The following is an 18323-nucleotide window of genomic DNA, read 5'->3' on the forward strand; positions in this document are numbered from 1 at the left end:
TCCAATTTGTGCATTAACTCATTTTTAGAGAGATAGTACTTCATTTAGTCTTATCTGGAATTATTTCACTTCCAGGAGTGTTATCAGTGCAAGTTACCTATGTAGCCATTCCTCTGTGTTCCCGATTGCCTAAAGAATTCGCCCATACCAAGGATGATATAACTGCACTGCTGATTGGCTTATGGACCACTTGCAGTGGCCATTTACACATACAACTGATGCTTTATTTATCCACTCAGTGAATTGCTGTTGTGCCCTCTTTTTCCACCTGTTTATTTGTCCATCATTCCCACTGTTAAATTTACCATGATGTGTGTGTGTGTGTGTGTGTATGTGTGTAAAATAAACCAGTGTTAAGAAACAAAGTCTCACTTGGCGACCTTCCAATTCTTAACTTTCTTTCAATTATTCTCTTTGTGGTCTTACAAAGGGTTTTTGTAAAGCTAAGATTATTAAAGTAATATAAGAACATAGTCAAACCCTCGTAATCCATAACAATATATATATATATATATATATATATATATATATATATATATATATATATATATATATATATATACATATATATATATATATATATATATATATACAACAGTTATACAACAATTCAATATTGGATAACATCAACATACATATTGACAGATTTCTTTTAAATATAACATCAACACACACACATTGACATATTTCTTTTAAATATATATATATACACAGATATATATATGTGTGTATATATATATATATATATATATATATATATATATATATATATATATATATATAATTATATAATATATAATCCTTGATTCTACCTAGAGGATGAATGGGACGATGATTGTAGAGCTTCTTGGAACCAAATACTCCAAGATAAATTTTATTAGTGAAAAATATAAAAGTGCCTACAAGATTTGTGAAAAAAAGGTCCAGTAATTTCAACATATTAACCCTCTCCAATAAAGAACCTTACAGTGACGTCACAGTTTCTCCACCTACTCACGGAATACTTGTCTTCATTCACAAGTGACTCTTCGAAGCACAGATGAATCACACTTTAAATATTTCTTTTTCTTAGCTACCCTTGACCAAATCCCTCAGAGAATGAGTCAAACGAATCTAAGACTTTCTATTCCGTAATAATAAATGCAATGACGTGTGTAACAATGCTTCGATTCACAGTCATTACAGGGGGGCTGCAGTTTTCTCTCTCATACCAAGTCAAGTACGCAAAAATTACACAGCACATGAATGAAATTGGAATCACTACTCTAAGCTGCTAAGAACTTTTAAAAACTTTCGTAAACAGTGTGAAATCTCGAAAATTTAAAATATTTATCAGACTCGAACACAAACATTACCAAATAATCCGACGTGAATCTTCCTTCTCGGTTGTGTGTTTACTATAAAAAAAAAAAACCTTCCCAAGATGCTCCTCCCGGCATCATGAGATCGCCTTTTTTATCATATTTTTCTTACTCTCGCCCACTAACCACAGTATCAGTTTCTCTACCTTGCAATTTTTTTTAATCTTTCTTTTTACATCTACACATCTCTCTCTCTCTCTCTCTCTCTCTCTCTCTCTCTCTCTCTCTCTCTCTCTCTCTCACACACACACAAACATTTATACATTCATACATACATTACATACATTATATATATACATTACATATATATATATATATATATATATATATATATATATATATATATATATAATGTTACAGGGAATATGTGAAATCAGAGATTTCACGAGATCCCTAGGGAATTTGCGAAATGAGCAACTCGCTCAGGAACATTTGATCCCCGAGGACTGTATTAAACACGGCAAAACAGTGATTCATCTACACTGTTTTGCCGTTTAGTACTTGCCCCTGCTGGTTAAATGTTTTTCGCCGTGTTTAGAACTAACCCATGCGGGATCAAATGTCCCTAAGTGCATTTGATCCCCCAGATGCTAGTACTAAACACGACGAAAGTGTAGATAAATCAGTTTCGTCATGTTTAGTAGTAGCCCTCGGGGATCAAATGTCCCTAAGTGAATTGGAGATTTCACATATTCCCTGTAAAACACACACACAATATATATATATAATATATATATATATATATATATATATATATATATATATATATATATATATATATATATATATATATATATATTATATATATATATATTATATATATATATATATTATATATATATATATATATATATATATATATATATATATATATATATATATATAATATATACTATATATATAATCTCCACTACAGAGGTGGCTCCAGTAGGTGACAGACTACCAGTTCTGAGGGAGTATTTTCGGGATGATGCCCTTCACCTTGGTTGCAAACCACTACCATCAACTAACTACATGATACATAAATCACTGCAGGTCAACAGAGGTACAATTGCACTTAATGGTTCATGCCTGTAACGTTCAGACTTACTCGAGAATCGAATCCAAGACCCCTTGCTGGCGAGGCAAGGGTCCTAACCACTGTACTACGAACCACCAACGCATTTGTAACCATTAGCATTCTTGCCTACAAAGCGAAAGGACCCGGCCTCGTTTCCCTAGAAAGGATGGTCGGATTGCCACACTCGATTAACACCTACTACCGTGTGCCTCTGTGTACTGGGCACTAAGTAGTAAGAGGACTGTAGTGTTTCCACCACATTTGCAAAGGAACAAAGGCTGGCAACTGATCCCAAATGACTAGCTGAGAACTGGAAGGCCAACACCTTCCTGTGCTATTCCCTCATAGAAGAAGAAATAATGAAATCTTATAATATATATAAATATATATATATATATATATATATATATATATATATATATATATATATATATATATATATATATATATATATATATATATATATATATAATGCATATACATGAATGTATATAAAATGAGGGGCTAAAACGTCTACAAAATGAGGGCTAAAATGAATTATCGACCAAAAGCGCAGTATGCAGGCTGTTGCATGTACATGTTACCCGCACTGACAGAATATCCGTCTAGCTGACCATTACCAGATACTAACCATCCAGCAATTCTCCTTAAAGGGTAAAAGCACATAAACACTATGCATTTCAGGCAGGTAAGAAGGGAGTTCGGGTCAGACTTGAATAGGCATGACGAGACCGCTCCTAGATTATGTTAGTAAAAAAATCACAAAAGAAAATAAGTGATACGAAGTTCCAAAAGGAGTCGTTGAGAAGCTTATCGAAAATATCACTTCGCAAAGAAATTACTTTGAGCCTTAAGTGCTGGACTGAGAAGGGCTTGAACCTTCAACTGTCGATTGGCAAGACTCTGTTCCTACCATAAGAACCAACAAGGAGGCAAGGAAATGACTGGCATACTAATTCAAAGGTTTCAAAACATGCTAATCTAAACATGCCGCAAAATCTGCATCGCTAAAAAGGTATATTCATATGCTTACATGCACCAAAAGGAATGGTGCAAGATAATTGGTTTGCCACAAATCACTCTTTATCTCAATGTTAATTTCATTAATAAATCTATTGTTAGTTATTCTACCAAAAGAGAAAAAATGAGAGATACCACTGTTATTTTGTCAAAGAACCTCAAGGCAAAATGGTTACACAGATACTTTAAGAGACAGACATGGTGAAGTATTAGTTTTTGTACACAAATATTACAGAAAAAAACAAGATGATGGTACAACTTAGGAATCACATTAAGCAAAAGAGATCAAAGATTTGGCAGCTGAAGGAGGACTGAAAAATGCAGGATCCAAGATTACAACTAGCCAAGGAAGGCTTCAGTACAATTTTACACGCAAACGAGTTTCTGTGGGGCCCTTGACAGGGTAGAAAGAAAAGGAAATCTGACGAGTGCTTTCGTTTTCACTCCTGGATTCAATTTGGTTTTACACAGATTATTTTGACATTATAACAATATGCACGTTGCTCTCAAGATCTAGATGTTTTCCTTAAACACATCATGCATCAGGCCCCCTTCTCTCCCAAGGTATCCCGGGAAAACTGTGAACTTTGTATTTATTCATATTGACCTTTTCTTCACCCCTTCTTACTTCACATGCATTACATACAGCAACAAGGGGGCTGAGCATATCAAGTTATATTTTATTTTAACATTGAAGAGGAAAGAAAAAAGAAAACAAGAAATATCTCTTCGCGGTAGCAGACTCAAAGGAAAATTATTGGTGCCATAACTACTGTGTAAAACATACTTGAAAAATATGTACCGTCATTACTTAATCACAAATTCTAAATGTGCAATAATTTCTGAACTGGATTAATATTTAAAGCTATCGAACTCAAATTAACTTACAAGGTCATCCGGATAAAGTATGAGTGTCACGAGGTTTCGATGAGCATCCTATAGCAATTATTTTTTCTCTAAAATTGGTGTCATCATTGTTTAAAGCACATTTTATCACAAAGACTGAAGTTTACACCTAACTGATTGGTCTGCCCCAGAAAACACTTTAGTAGCAAATATTCACAAACTAGTGAAATCCCAACTCCGCTTTTCAGCTTTACTAGACAATCTCAGAAAAAAGCACACAAAAACACACACTAATAACTAACATTTTCTAACAGTTTCCAAACCTCCTATTCGACCTTTTTGAATCTAAATGAATTACAGCAGAAAAAATCAAATAACAATTACTCCAGTAGGGGCCACCCGAACACTACTGGGCCTTCAATAATGCAAAGAAGCATTGTACCCACACAGACTTCACTACTTTCCTCTAGATTACTAAACAAATTTATGAAGGATAGCTCTATCCTGCTAACTTCCCTGCTTCTGTAACTCAACTGTTTTCTTCATCCTACCACCACTTCTTACATTTACTTCCAAAAACCTGTCCGATTGAACTGCTTTTATTCTTCCATTATCCACTTGCCCCTCGTAACCTTCGTCTTACTCACACTTACCTTCGACTTGTTCCCCTTGGAGGCACTTTCAAACTCTTTCACCAGGTTCTGCAGTTTCTCTGCACTATCCTGGATCAGCACTGCATCATCAAACAACCATTCCAAAGTCCGTTAACAGTTCATTTAAAAGTCCCACTACTTTGCACCCAAGTCTAATTTCCATTCTCTGACTTCTCGCATGGAGACGTAACAACCTTTTCCCAGATCCACTTTCATACTGATCCGGTATAACACTTGTATAATACTTTTATTTACTCTCAGCAGCTTATTATCTACTTGTATCATTCATCCTCAACACCCTCCACATTGCTTTTCTCCCATAACAAACACTTCATCCACACCAACTTACTGGTCCGAATACCACACTGCTCTTAATCTGTGAATCCCCTCGATCATATGCTTTATTCTGTCTACAAAATCCTACATACACTTTCTCTGGTATGCTACCCTGTTACGTCCCTATAATTCTTTCAATCGTCTCTTCTTATCACCTGCACCTTAAAAGAACGGAACAATTATTCCTCTGACCCATTCCTTCGAGTCTTTTCCCACCACCAGACATACTTTGCATACCTTGGTTAGCCATTTATTCACACTGTCACCACCATAACGCAGCTTTCCACATGTAATAGCATCAACTCCTGATATTTGCCCTTTTTTAACCTCACAATGGATCTCCTTACAACCTCAACACCTACATTCATAAGCATTCTAAGACCAGCTGTTTCTTTTCCACGCTCATCAAATTTTCGAAATATTTTCCCATCGACCTGCGGGTGCCCTTACTTCACCCAGCATCATTCCATAGGCATCTCTATTACTCTGGGATCCATTTCATTAACCTTCGTATTTGATACATCTATTATATATATATATATATATATATATATATATATATATATATATATATTTTATATATATATATATATTTTATATATATATATATATATATATATATATATATATATATATATATATATATATATATATATATATATGTATATATATACAATCTTTCAATATTCACTTCACTATACCACGGGAATAACTTACACCCAAGTGGAATTATAAATGATGAGTGCTTTGCCCACGGCGGGATTCGAACCGCTAACGATGCACTTATTATACTTAGGGGTAGGTTATTCCCATGGTATAGTAAACTGGATATTAAATGATATTTATGGCTTAATTTCACCCATATGACAAAAATTCATGTATATATATGTATATGTATATGTATATATATATATATATATGTATATATATATATATATATATATATATATATATATATATATATATATATATATATATTATATAATTATTTTAATAGATAAAATCACTATATATCACTTAAAAGCACAAAAATAAGCACACATCTCACAACATGAATCACCTGAACATTAGTAATCACAATCTCGTCATTTATTCTTAATGGCCTTAAATTAGACACCATTCCACTGGTAAAGCTCTTCAAAACATGACAAAGATGAAGAGAAAGCAGACAAATAGCAGTAACTAAAATAAACACAGGCACAAAAAGTTTCTCTTTTCGTTTAATGTGCAAACCTATCTTAACGCTCCTCACTCCCCCCTCTCTCTCTCTCTCTCTCTGCGTGATCAGCATTGCAATAAAGAAGTCGCCTCTCAAGAAAAAAGACCGACGGTGAACATGCAGGATGCTCCTCCTCATCAGTGCCATATCATGGCTTATCTTCCATGATTTACAAGTGGAAAACGCTGGCATCTTATCCACTTAGGAACCAGTCACCACCGCAGAGAGCCCGTCAACAGCAAGGATATAAAAAACAATGCTTATACTTTGCATATCTGAGCATGAATTTCTGTCCCTTTACCTCTCAATTTAGAATGATCTAACATTTCTCGATATAATTGATCGAAGTAAATACGGACAATACTTACAATAATAACAGAACGAACAGGAGATAAATAGATAAAAAACAACTTAAAAATCATGGAAAATACCAAGAAAATGTAAAGGTTATCCTCTATATATGCCACCATGCGAAGGCAACAACACAAACAAGGACAAGTTACAGCTTTCTATTAAACAAATTTCAGTGAAATTGAAACCCAACATAACAGCTGCAAAATCTGGCTAAATCAATCGCAAAGGGTCACGAATGATTGATGGATTTTCAAGAACCACCATGTAGCAACCAATAACAGACGAACCAAATTAAGGAAAATAAACTGTACCTAAATAGTTTACGGAAGAGCAACAACCCATGCGAACAAACGAACACAAAGTCCTGAAAACGGGAAACATGACATAAAATCATTCCAGCTCCCTTCGGTCATTTTTAATGAAGTGAGTCATGTGTACTCACCGTCATCCAACGCTTCTTCAGCTTGAGTCGTAACAACCGGCATTTCCTGATGCAGAAGCCCATCTTGACTTGAGTCTAGAGGATCTCCCTTTTTACGGGAATGGCAGCAATTAAATTTCGCGCCCTTCTATCTCAAAGGATGGTGGAGGATCTTAGTCAAGCTCTTTTAGTGGGATTAATCGTTGAGCTTCAGTCATGGCCACTCATCCTTCAGTTATTCAAACATTCTCATTTTTTTATGCCTTGCTGGTTTTTCTCAGTTTCTCCAACCATAGTTACAGATGCAATTTTCTAGTACTTTTATTAGAAATAGTTCTTTCATTACAACTCCAGTTCCAATTTGTAGTTTCGTGATTTCCTTTGCGTGGTGTAAACACAACTAAGTTTTGTTCACAGAATCATAGCAGTGACCATTCATTCCATCACAGTTCCAAATATCATATATCCACGTGCAATCTAATTCTGTTTGCCCTTGTGTGACGCCTACCAAAGGAGCGTCCTGTAAGCCACTGAGGACTTCAAATGAGTCTTCGACATCCTTGCTACAGCATACGGGTAAGTCACGATCGGCCAACTCCTATCGTGATTTGAAAGAATGCTTGAATCTTCCGGTGCAGACACTTATCCGTTCCTGGAAATAGAAGGAAATTATAAATCAATGTAATTTTCTAAGGTAGAATACAAGAAATACAAGAAAATTATAAATCAATACAAATTTCTAGGATAAAATATATGAAATGCAAGAAAATTAGAAAAGAACATAAATTTCTAAGTTAAAATATAAATAAAACACTATCACTTACAAAGATCACCGTTGATAACAACAGCACTTGAACATAAATTATTTTACCTTTATTATAAAAATAAAAAAAAACTTTCAAAAGAAAGTTCAAAACGATAAGAGCAATATTGCATCATTACAACTAAGCCAAATCGCAGTTCATTTGTTTGAAAAAACAGCGAAAAACTTATTTTTTATTTGTTTACTTCATAAGCCACTTGTCATAATTGATGTGGTTTGTGAAATTACCCTGTTTAGTCTCCGAGAGAGGAAGCATTTTGCCCTTGGGCACGAAAAGCAAATAAACGAATATCTCACTCGGCTGGACCTGCATCGCCAATTTGGGCTCAAGTACCCAACTAGGTGGTTGGTCATCTACAAGAGCGGGTCCGGGCGTTATCAGCCTATCTAAACTCTTCATTATACCCTAACTGCAATTACCTTTCCCAAAATAAGCAAATGCAGCCAACATTGAAGAAACAATAAAGTTAACTGAGTCAAAATTATCAAATCATCGGGCAGACAAAAATAAAATCTATAGGAACACCAAAACAGCAAAGAGAAGAAAAGCAATTTTATAAATTCCATAATTTCATAGGCCTCTTAAAAATAAATTTAAAACAACCTAATAACTTTACATTTCATGGGCCATTCATTTTAAAAAATATACTAATGTATTGTTCCTTTGATTTTAATGTAAATATATAATTCAGTCGTGAATACTACTCAAGAAAGAATCAAGCTGCACAGAAATATATATATTAATTCTCGAATTAGGGTGCCAGAAAGAACTGACAGTCTCGAGGCCCAAGAACGAATCTCCATGGTTTGTGTTAAGTCTGCTGAAAACTCGGGTATAGGAGGCAAATGTGCAAGGCTAAGGGCGTGTGGGTGTCAATTTGCAACTAATGCCATAACCATAGCACGGAGAGTTTCGTTTCCTTAAGTCTATCAACCCCGACATCAACGTATCTGAGTGTTGTAAACAGTTCACAGTTAATACAAACAAACAAACAAACAAAAAAATAAATAAATAAAATAAATTTCTTTTTCCACTCCAGTCATTCACTAACCATGGTGTTTCCTAATGCGCAGGTTAAAAAAAACCTGCTGATTTACTTGAAATCCAAAAACGTCAATCAAAGTAATCCATACAGAATTCACATACACCTTCAACCCTAAAGACCACCTAAGCAAGTCAAATCAAGACGCAAATATGAAGGACCCGAGGTTTTTTATCACTGATAATGTCGGGTCTTTTATCACTGATAATGTCGGAAATACTTCTTCGCGTTGTGCTAGAAAGGCGCTATACACCAGGGATCTTCAGAAAGACTGCAACAGCACAGAAAACCGTTCATGGGTGGGCCAAGACTAACAACCCTTCATCACAATCCAAAATAAACAAAAGCATCTCAGCACAGTCCACCATCTACGAAAGTGTTTTCAGTACAGTATATCATATTCTAAAACAAGAACATTTCAACATCGCACATATTAAAACATTTCAATGTAGATATTTAAAAAATAATCATGTAAACATACCATATATTCAGTTAGAAAATCAACATAATCCATAATAATCAAACACTTCATCATAGTCTATAGAACCAAAACTGTTTAAACAATGCCACTAGCATTCTGCTTTCTCTCTCATTTATCCTGAGCCCATGTCTTTGGGAACTTTGTCTGTTACGGCTCCTTGTACTGTAGCTTGACCTATTCGTGTGGCACTTATCTACTAGCCTTTAGAGCCTCGTTATGGCTACTAAAGGTAACCCAAGCTTCCAATTTAGATTCAGTATCAATAAAGTTCATCTTGATTTCTACAATAGTTCCAAACGATTTCAAAGTTGCCGAGATAATTTCATAATCACAACTGACTGGTGTCTTCAATCCGGAGCATTCTCAAATTTTTCACAGAACCTGGTTGTGTTTGAGGATTTAATTTTGGATGAAGTTTTCTTAGAGAAGTCTGTGTCCCTGCTCGAAGTCGTCATCAACGAAGCATGGCTAGAGAGTCCAGGGGAGGGGAAGTAAGGAGGGGGATCAGGGGATTTATTACTGCTTTTTGTCAATTTATTTTTGGAGAAGTCATCAACATTGGAAGAATTTTCAATCTCCAAGGTGGGTGCAGAGGTTGTCACCTGTGCCAGAACAGCACCATCAGAGGGCCCAAGGGTACTCAAATCCTTATAACTACTGGACATAAAGATTTGAGAGAAAAAAAAAATAAACATGAAAACCTTAAAAAGATATCATCAGTCTTTCATGGAGTTTATTCTTCCACCAATGGTACAAGTGAGAACCGACTCCCAAATGTCCGCTCCCTACCCTACCCCTCATGGGATGGCACAACACGATTGGAGTGGCCCAAGTGTAAGCCAAACCCACTCGCTACGACTGAGAGTATTACAAGAACACAATCATCCCCACCCTAATCATGTTATGGGCAAACCAGACAGAATGCCAAGAGTCCTATCCCCAGAACCAGACCCCCACCTGGAATCCGTGGTCCAGCCCTGCAAAATAGTTCCACCTTTGAACTATCAATCTGATATCTCTCAGGTCTGAACATTATTGGGAAGTTGATGGTCCTACCACAGTTCCCACTATTTAGCTTCGGATATAAAACCATTCCGAGTTATATCTTTTCCTATTTATCAGGTCCAATAAATTTTTGCAAAAGTGGATAATTCCACAAAAATTAATTCAAAGAAATATACAGTGATATATGGGACTCTTGGACTCAAACCAGGAACAAATTCCTGGGGTTTCAGAGCCCCCTCACCACGTCAAGGTGGTCCCAAGTCGAGGGGGGATTCAAGTACTGCCTCACAGCTCTGACTGGGCATCTCGTCCTTATCACCCTGACGAAGTCCTTCAACGATGGGATGGAGAAACGTTTGAATTTTAGGTCTGGGATTGCCGGGTTCTTGGTCTTGGCCATGAAGCCTGGGACAAAATCCTACAAGATGGAGGAAAAGTGTGTCCATAAAATTCTCCCTCTTGATGTCTATTGCCTCAAGTACTAAGTCTGGTGGGAAGTAGTATGGTGAGTTGAGCAAGGGGCTGTTTTGGAGGCGCAGCCAAGGACCACCCTGCTCGTCCTAGAGGCTGATCTGTCCCTTCGATGTCAAGGGGAAGGTGGGACACTGACAAAACCAAGGAAGACACAACGGAGATGACTGAAGGTGAATATCTGTCCCCCAACAACCCCATTTACCCCTCAAGAGATCATGACCTCTCCAGTCTCTGGTACTTCACAGGTGGGGAAGATGGGCCTGCTGACTCTGCCCCTGACCTCTTCTTGAATGTTTCTCTCTCACTCCTGTCTGATTTTTAGGAAGATGGCGGATGTGCCAAATGAGAGGATCCTTTGTTTACTTGGACTCCAAGTGGTGGAAGGAAATGATGGGGGGCCTCTGAAGGCTGCCTACTGCTGGAGAGGATGACCAGCCTTGACCCAGAAATCCATAACCTTCTTCAGGATATCTGTGACACTGACGCTGACTAAGGGGCTGATGATCCTGCTGGAGGCGTCACCCGGGGAGGTGGCCTTGGTGAGGCGGGAACCCTGAAGGGCAAGGTAAAGGGCTAAGAGTAAGTTCCCTGGATGAACTGCCTTCCTCATGGCATCTTTTCTTGTAAAGAGACACTGGGGTGATTACCACCCTATGCATTCATCACACATGGCCTCTCTTGTGCACTCTCATCCCCGACATGAAATACATACAGACTGCAGGTCTACTGCAATCAGGGACAAATTCGTTACAGGGCTTGTCCTTGCCTGCACAACAACAGAAACTGGGGTTTCAGGTCCTCCATGGCGGTCATAAAACACACAAAGAAGGGGGCTATTAGACACACACATGGACGCTACTGCACGCTAGGTCACACAAAGGAGGTCGCCCAGGTGGCTGGGGTGCACAAAGAAAAAACACAGATATGCCTTCCTTCAGTACAAAAAAAAAAAAAAAGCTATACACTGCACAGGGTGAACACACTGGGCTACTGGAGGAGGGCAAGGCACTGGAAGGGCAACATCCCTACAGTGTGAAAACACACAAGGTCACAAATACGTGACATTCACTAAAACAAACCTCACCTAACAGGAGACAAACGCAGTGACGAACCACACATACACAGCTGAGAACAATATGGGAGAGCTAAGCCAGCTCAGGTCACGAATGACTAATAGGCCTACCTGATAGGCTTTTGTTTTCTAGTTAAGTCAGTGACAGCTGCAGCATGCCTTGCGCTGAGTACTCTATTTATGAAAGAGTAGATTTGCATTCCCGTCAATACAAACAAAAATGATTTAACATTGTCCGCTGCCCACAAAACCATTGCAATGCAGTCCACGAACAGAAATCTTTTCAGCAAAATAAATGGTATTACAAAGCAGTTCACAACTAAAAAACATTTCAACATATTCAAAAGACATAACAAATCGCAACAAGTCCATTTTTTACCAGCTGCTTAAAGATTTCAAAGCCATTAATGAACAACAGAGGCAAGAAAGGTCAGTGTACTGTAGAACAGTGTCCCAGAGATCACACATATACACACACAATAAGCGCCCAAGCCACTCTCCACCCATACTGCGACCACAGGGATCCCGGCAGTGGCCACTGATGACTCAACAGGTAAATCTCTGTGCCACCCACACCCCAACCCCCTATTGCAAACTCATACAAACAGTAAAGTTGTGTTTTCAAGCTATGAACATTCCATGAACTCATGACCACGACAAGAAAAATCCAAGCAAGGAGGAACCCGCGTTGACCAAAGACCATCTACAGCTACCAACAATAATAGTCCAAAGCCCACCAAAACACATCTACAAGGTCCACAGCCAACAGTCCATTGGCAAAAGATTCCACATAGTCCAAAACAAGATAAAAGTTTCATTAGTCCACATGCAATAAAACAAATTTCTTATTTTTCAAAAAACATGGAAAAATTTCAACAGTTAACAAGCAAAAGACATTATCAATACGGTCCAAAATGTATTATAACATTTCAGCATATCCACAACCGACAATTTTTTTCAATCCATAGCCAACAAAGCTATGATTTCTAACACTACAATAACTAACAGAGAAATTTCAACGTTATCCATAAGACGCTCAAAACACTTCAAGTCCGTTCAAAGTGTCCATATCATTTCGAGTAATCGAATTCTAATAAGAAAATGGTAATTTTTTTGACGCATTATCACAATAAACACAAGCAGCCTTGCCGTTACGACACAAAGACAGCAGAGGGTTTCCGACCTGACCGACTTTTTACAAACTACGCACTGATTAAATAAAGTTTTATCGACGATTTATAATTTTAGCAATCATCATTCATAATTACTGCACCGAGGAGGAAAATAAAGAAAAATGTTCTTTTTACATTTTTAGTAAGGAAAATGAGCAAACTTTAAAATAAAGACGGACGTCTAGAGATATCTCCTCCTTTGACAAGAGGTTCACATTCAAGCGAATCCTGTCTCCCACATAAACTATATCAGTAATCTGTCACAGGACATAAAAAATCTCTTTACTTTTATGATAGCACAAACTTTGAATATCTTTTGCAACTACAAACCATTCATGTTCACTCAGGGACCTCCAACTATTTAACTAGCCAAGAATGCCGAGGTACAACTCCCACTAGTCGTTTCCCACTATATGAAAATCTGCTTGTTTCAATCTTAAGCCGAGAGAATTTCGGAAAACTGCCTAGTATTAACTTGGATCAAACATATTACTAAAATGCTATGTTAATGTCAGGAATAAAATTAGAATAAAAAAAAAACTCGGTATATCCAGAAAGTTTAGTTTCAAATAACATACCTGTCAACACAAAACACAAAAGTGACTTTCGTTTACTTTCTGAAGTCAAGTTCACTCTTTGACTGCAAAACAGGAAACTCAAGTAAAGTAAAGTATATCTAATGTCCAAGGCAACGACAACGCCCCGCCCCTATATAATCATTCTAGCTTAGGCAAGGGAAATAAGCTTATACAGTACATCTCAAACTACCGGATAATCCTTAAATCTTAGATTATATATATATATATATATATATATATATATATATATATATATATATATATATATATATATATATATATATATATATATATATATATTATATTATATTATATATATATATATATATATATATATATATATATATATATATATATATATATGTATATACATATATATACAGTATATGAATACAAAACTAAGATTTAAGGATTGTCCGTTAGTTTATATATACACATATGTATGTATATAAATATATATATACTGTACATATATTGTGTGTGTTTCCCGTAAGATTCTCCCAAATTGAATAACCCAAAACGGAAGTCAATGAGATGAACAAAGTACTAATGGTATCCGATAATAAACCAAGATTTCTGTCGAAGTCTAATCTCCCGGACACTAAAAAGGAAATTCTTAATATTACATCAAGTTGTTGTTGTTGTAACCAGAGAGTGAAGGGGAACTGAAGGAAAACGAGTGTAATGCGACGCTACACACATACAGAGAGAGAGAGAGAGAGAGAGAGAGAGAGAGAGAGAGAGTTCATGTCACATTCTGAACAGGTCCTTTGTTTCCCTTTTCAATAAGGGTACCTTGTGAATTTTCAATATACAATTTAACAGCAACATTCAGGTTTTATTATATAACTTTAATAAAAGAAAAACAAACGCCTGCAAAACACCCAGCTCTCGAAACAAGCGCTGGTGCGAGAGAGCGATTTCTGGGACGTTAAAACACACAAGAGTTTGTGGCTGACCTGAAGTTATAGAGTATCCGTAAATGGTCATATGTTCTGAATACATCAAGTTCTCACCTTCCTCTTCCTCGCCAACTCTTCTGTCTACCACATTTTCTCCTTTTCTTCATTTTTCATTTCTCCTCCTCCTTCACTTTCTACTCTGTTTCTTTTCCAATTAACGTTCAATTTCTAAGGCTCATCTTATGCATTCTATTTCCCATTTCCCTTCTATTTCCTATTAAATACTCGTCGGCTTTTCGCGTTTTAGTATCTACTCTTTGCTTTCTTCTATTAATTTCTTTATTTTCTGATTTCATCTTTTCATCACATTCCATACGCTCTACAGCTCTCTTCTGATCACTGCCACCTAACCTTTCGTCTGGTCTGCCAACGCTCTGTTCTTGAATTATTCCCAATATTCCTTCCTAACTCCTGATCCTCCCTCTTCCATCGTAACTCATCTGTTTCATATTCTTCTTCCTTCCTTATTTCTGGTCATTTCTCTGCTCATACTCTTCGCTTTTGTACCTTCTTTACGTTGCACCGCCTCTGCCGATTGCATCGGTTCTCTTAGTCTGTCACGACCATGTGTATATTTTACGTCGTCATCTACTTTTCCCTTCAACTTTCCCTCATTCCTTTTCCAGGTTCAGTTGCAGTAATATTCTACTTTTCGCTTTAGGTTTTCCTCTATACCGTCAGTTTCATTACACCTAGCCCCCGGCTCTACCTTACTCTTCTGATTCTTTCATTTACTCATCCTCCCTAACATTCTTTTCTTCTCATTCTCTTGACACCTCTTTCTATACCGTACTTCGTTTACCATTTTCACTGCAATTAATTCTGTTTTTTACCCGTCTCTCCATATCGTTAGTCTGACTCCGCTTCTCTTAGCTCCGATTTACGCTTTCTTTTCTCCAATCACTCTTCACCGACGTGTTTCCTGCTATCTTACTATCCCAAACCCTCGAGCTATCTCGATTCTCGAAGCGGGCGCCTTCCAACCACATCTGGGGGAAATAAATCGGACTTTTTGGTTTCTTTTTATGCTGTGAGGTCCAGAGCTGTCGCCGGGACCCTCAGGGCGTCCTCGCTTCAAACTAAAAAAGCTACATGACGCACCGAGACTCAAGAAACAGATCCAGAGCTCCTGATTCAAGCGATCTTTTATGCTTTTTTCATTAGATACTTTGTGTCCTGGTCACAACTGTAATTACTAACGTATATACGGCATTGCAAGCTTTCTACCATATGTATTTGAAATCTCTTCCTAATTTGCTTACAGAATTGTTAACCAGTCTTCAGGAGTGAGAAAATACATCTGGCTGTATATAGACGTCCCCCTGTTTTCCTCTGTCAAATACTACTTTTCCGCTCGCAAGAGTTCTTTACCTGTCAGAGATTTTGTGTCAATAATTTAGGGGCTGCTCTATGAGCAAGAGCCCGTGCTGGCATAAAGCCAGCTCAATCAAAACAACGTGCCAATAAATTAGAATACCTTGAATCTGCCTCTTGCTCGCCGCCTCGTTATAATGCCTTAGCTCAGGAACCGTGATACTCAATGTGCTTGTGTCCAACACAAAAACAACCCTGGGGGACTTCAAGGCACGTCCCCTGGGTGAATGTTGGGAGCACTTCCCTGGGGTATACGACCGGAGTATGTCCAACGATGCGTATGCAAGCAAGTGCTTTTATATATCGATAAACAGAGTACAGATTTAACTCTCACAATCTCTATCACTTAATTCAAGCACAATCTAGAAACGAGAGTCAGCACGCACGCCCTCATGTGGGTTTGGGGGAACTCCGTGGGGCGGGATGGGTCTAGACTATGTACCAGTCGCCCCTCGAGGGCTTCTCTGTGGCTCTAGAGTGCCATATGTAGGCAATTAAGAATAGGGTCATTTGGAGGGCCGCGCCAAAGCCCTCCGTCTATAACTTTTTTAAGTATTCGCATTGGCTTGTTTCTTGTTCTTGCAAAACAACTCTTAAAATCTTATTCTACAAAACATAAAAGTCACTGCACAATGCCTAAGGTTAACATATACTGTTGGTACGCCGCATGAAGGAATTATAATTCCATATTTCTAAACAGTTATTCAATTTCAGTAATATGTTTGTTACTATAACTCATTGTACTTAGAAACGATCACAGAGAGAGAGAGAGAGAGAGAGAGAGAGAGAGAGAGAGAGAGAGAGAGAGAGATGGTGTGCATGTATTGCTACACACTGGGCATTAGTTCATCCGTATGAATGTCGCCCTCCATCAACTTTTTCTTGTGATTTTATCTTTTGAGAGAGAGAGAGAGAGAGAGAGAGAGAGAGAGAGAGAGAGAGAGAGAGAGAGAGAGAGAGAGAGAGAGAGAGAGATATTCAAACTTAATATCACCGGAAGAAAATAAAGTTCACAACTACAAAAATCCTGTTTACTGTAACGGTGCACAACATGTATACAGCACTTCAAGGAGAATACTGCATGTATATACATACTTATTGAAAGGAAAATCGAAATATCACTCAGTTAACGATCTGAGATATAAAACTGCAATCTTGAAAAGTTAATGACAATGAAGTATACCTCCTTAGAAATACAACGTTGAGGAGATTATTGTCACAAAAGTACGCGTTACTTTCAGTTCTTATACTAAGAAATTCACTCAGAAAAAGAAACGAAATAGTCCTAACATTTGACCAGGGCAAAAATAGATTGGTCGGCAAATCTTTTTGTTAGGTTAACTCAAGTCCGCAATGATATGCAGAACTTTTCTCATTCTGAATTCATAAAATTTTTACTTTGTGAATGGTTGACAATGAAGTACAAAATTCTAGCTGGCCATTCTCGAGTAAAACATTTATCGAATTTGGATAAATGTCACTAAGCTGAAGACGCGAAGAGCTAACGAAGTCGAATGAGTCTACAGTATATTCTTAAAATGTCTTCTATCTCAAAGATAAGTACGTTTGACTACTGAATAACGTATCTTGTACATAACTTTCATAATAATAAAAAGCTGTTTTTCAGAAATGTTATTCAGACATGCTTAAATGTGATCAAACAGAAACAAGTTAAACACTATGGGACACTGAATTTTTATTTATCTCCACACAAAACAATTACTTCCTACTAATCTAAGTATGAAGTATGAATGCTTAATTTTTTTTACTCTTTACGTTTATTTTCAGCCACAGAAACTTCCATTTTATCCGAATTCAGCATAAAAATTAATTACGAGAATAGCCACGTGATACAAATAGATATGATTACGAAAACACTGTAACAAAGGAGTGTAAGATCTTCCGCTCTGCTGTTCCAATATTCTCGAGCCCATATTCTGTTTGTGTTTATTATATTTATATATATATATATATATATATATATATATATATATATATATATATATATATATATATGTGTATATATATATATATATATATATATATATATATATATATATATATATATA

General features: G+C 36.9%; 1 protein-coding gene across 4 annotated transcripts in view; it reads right to left on the minus strand.

The window, feature by feature from the left end:
- Positions 1-18323, minus strand: part of LOC136854026 (NADPH oxidase 4-like) — a 132292-nt gene that overhangs the window by 106582 nt on the left and 7387 nt on the right. For all 4 annotated transcript variants that reach the window (XM_067130026.1, XM_067130068.1, XM_067130056.1 and 1 more), the window contains exon 2: positions 7292-7922. In XM_067130026.1, coding sequence (XP_066986127.1) covers positions 7292-7354 — 63 coding nt within the window. In that variant the 5' untranslated portion in view covers positions 7355-7922. The remainder of the gene's footprint in view (positions 1-7291; positions 7923-18323) is intronic.

This window comes from Macrobrachium rosenbergii, chromosome 3 (genome assembly GCF_040412425.1).
Source record: "Macrobrachium rosenbergii isolate ZJJX-2024 chromosome 3, ASM4041242v1, whole genome shotgun sequence".
Taxonomy (NCBI): Eukaryota; Metazoa; Arthropoda; class Malacostraca; order Decapoda; family Palaemonidae; genus Macrobrachium; species Macrobrachium rosenbergii.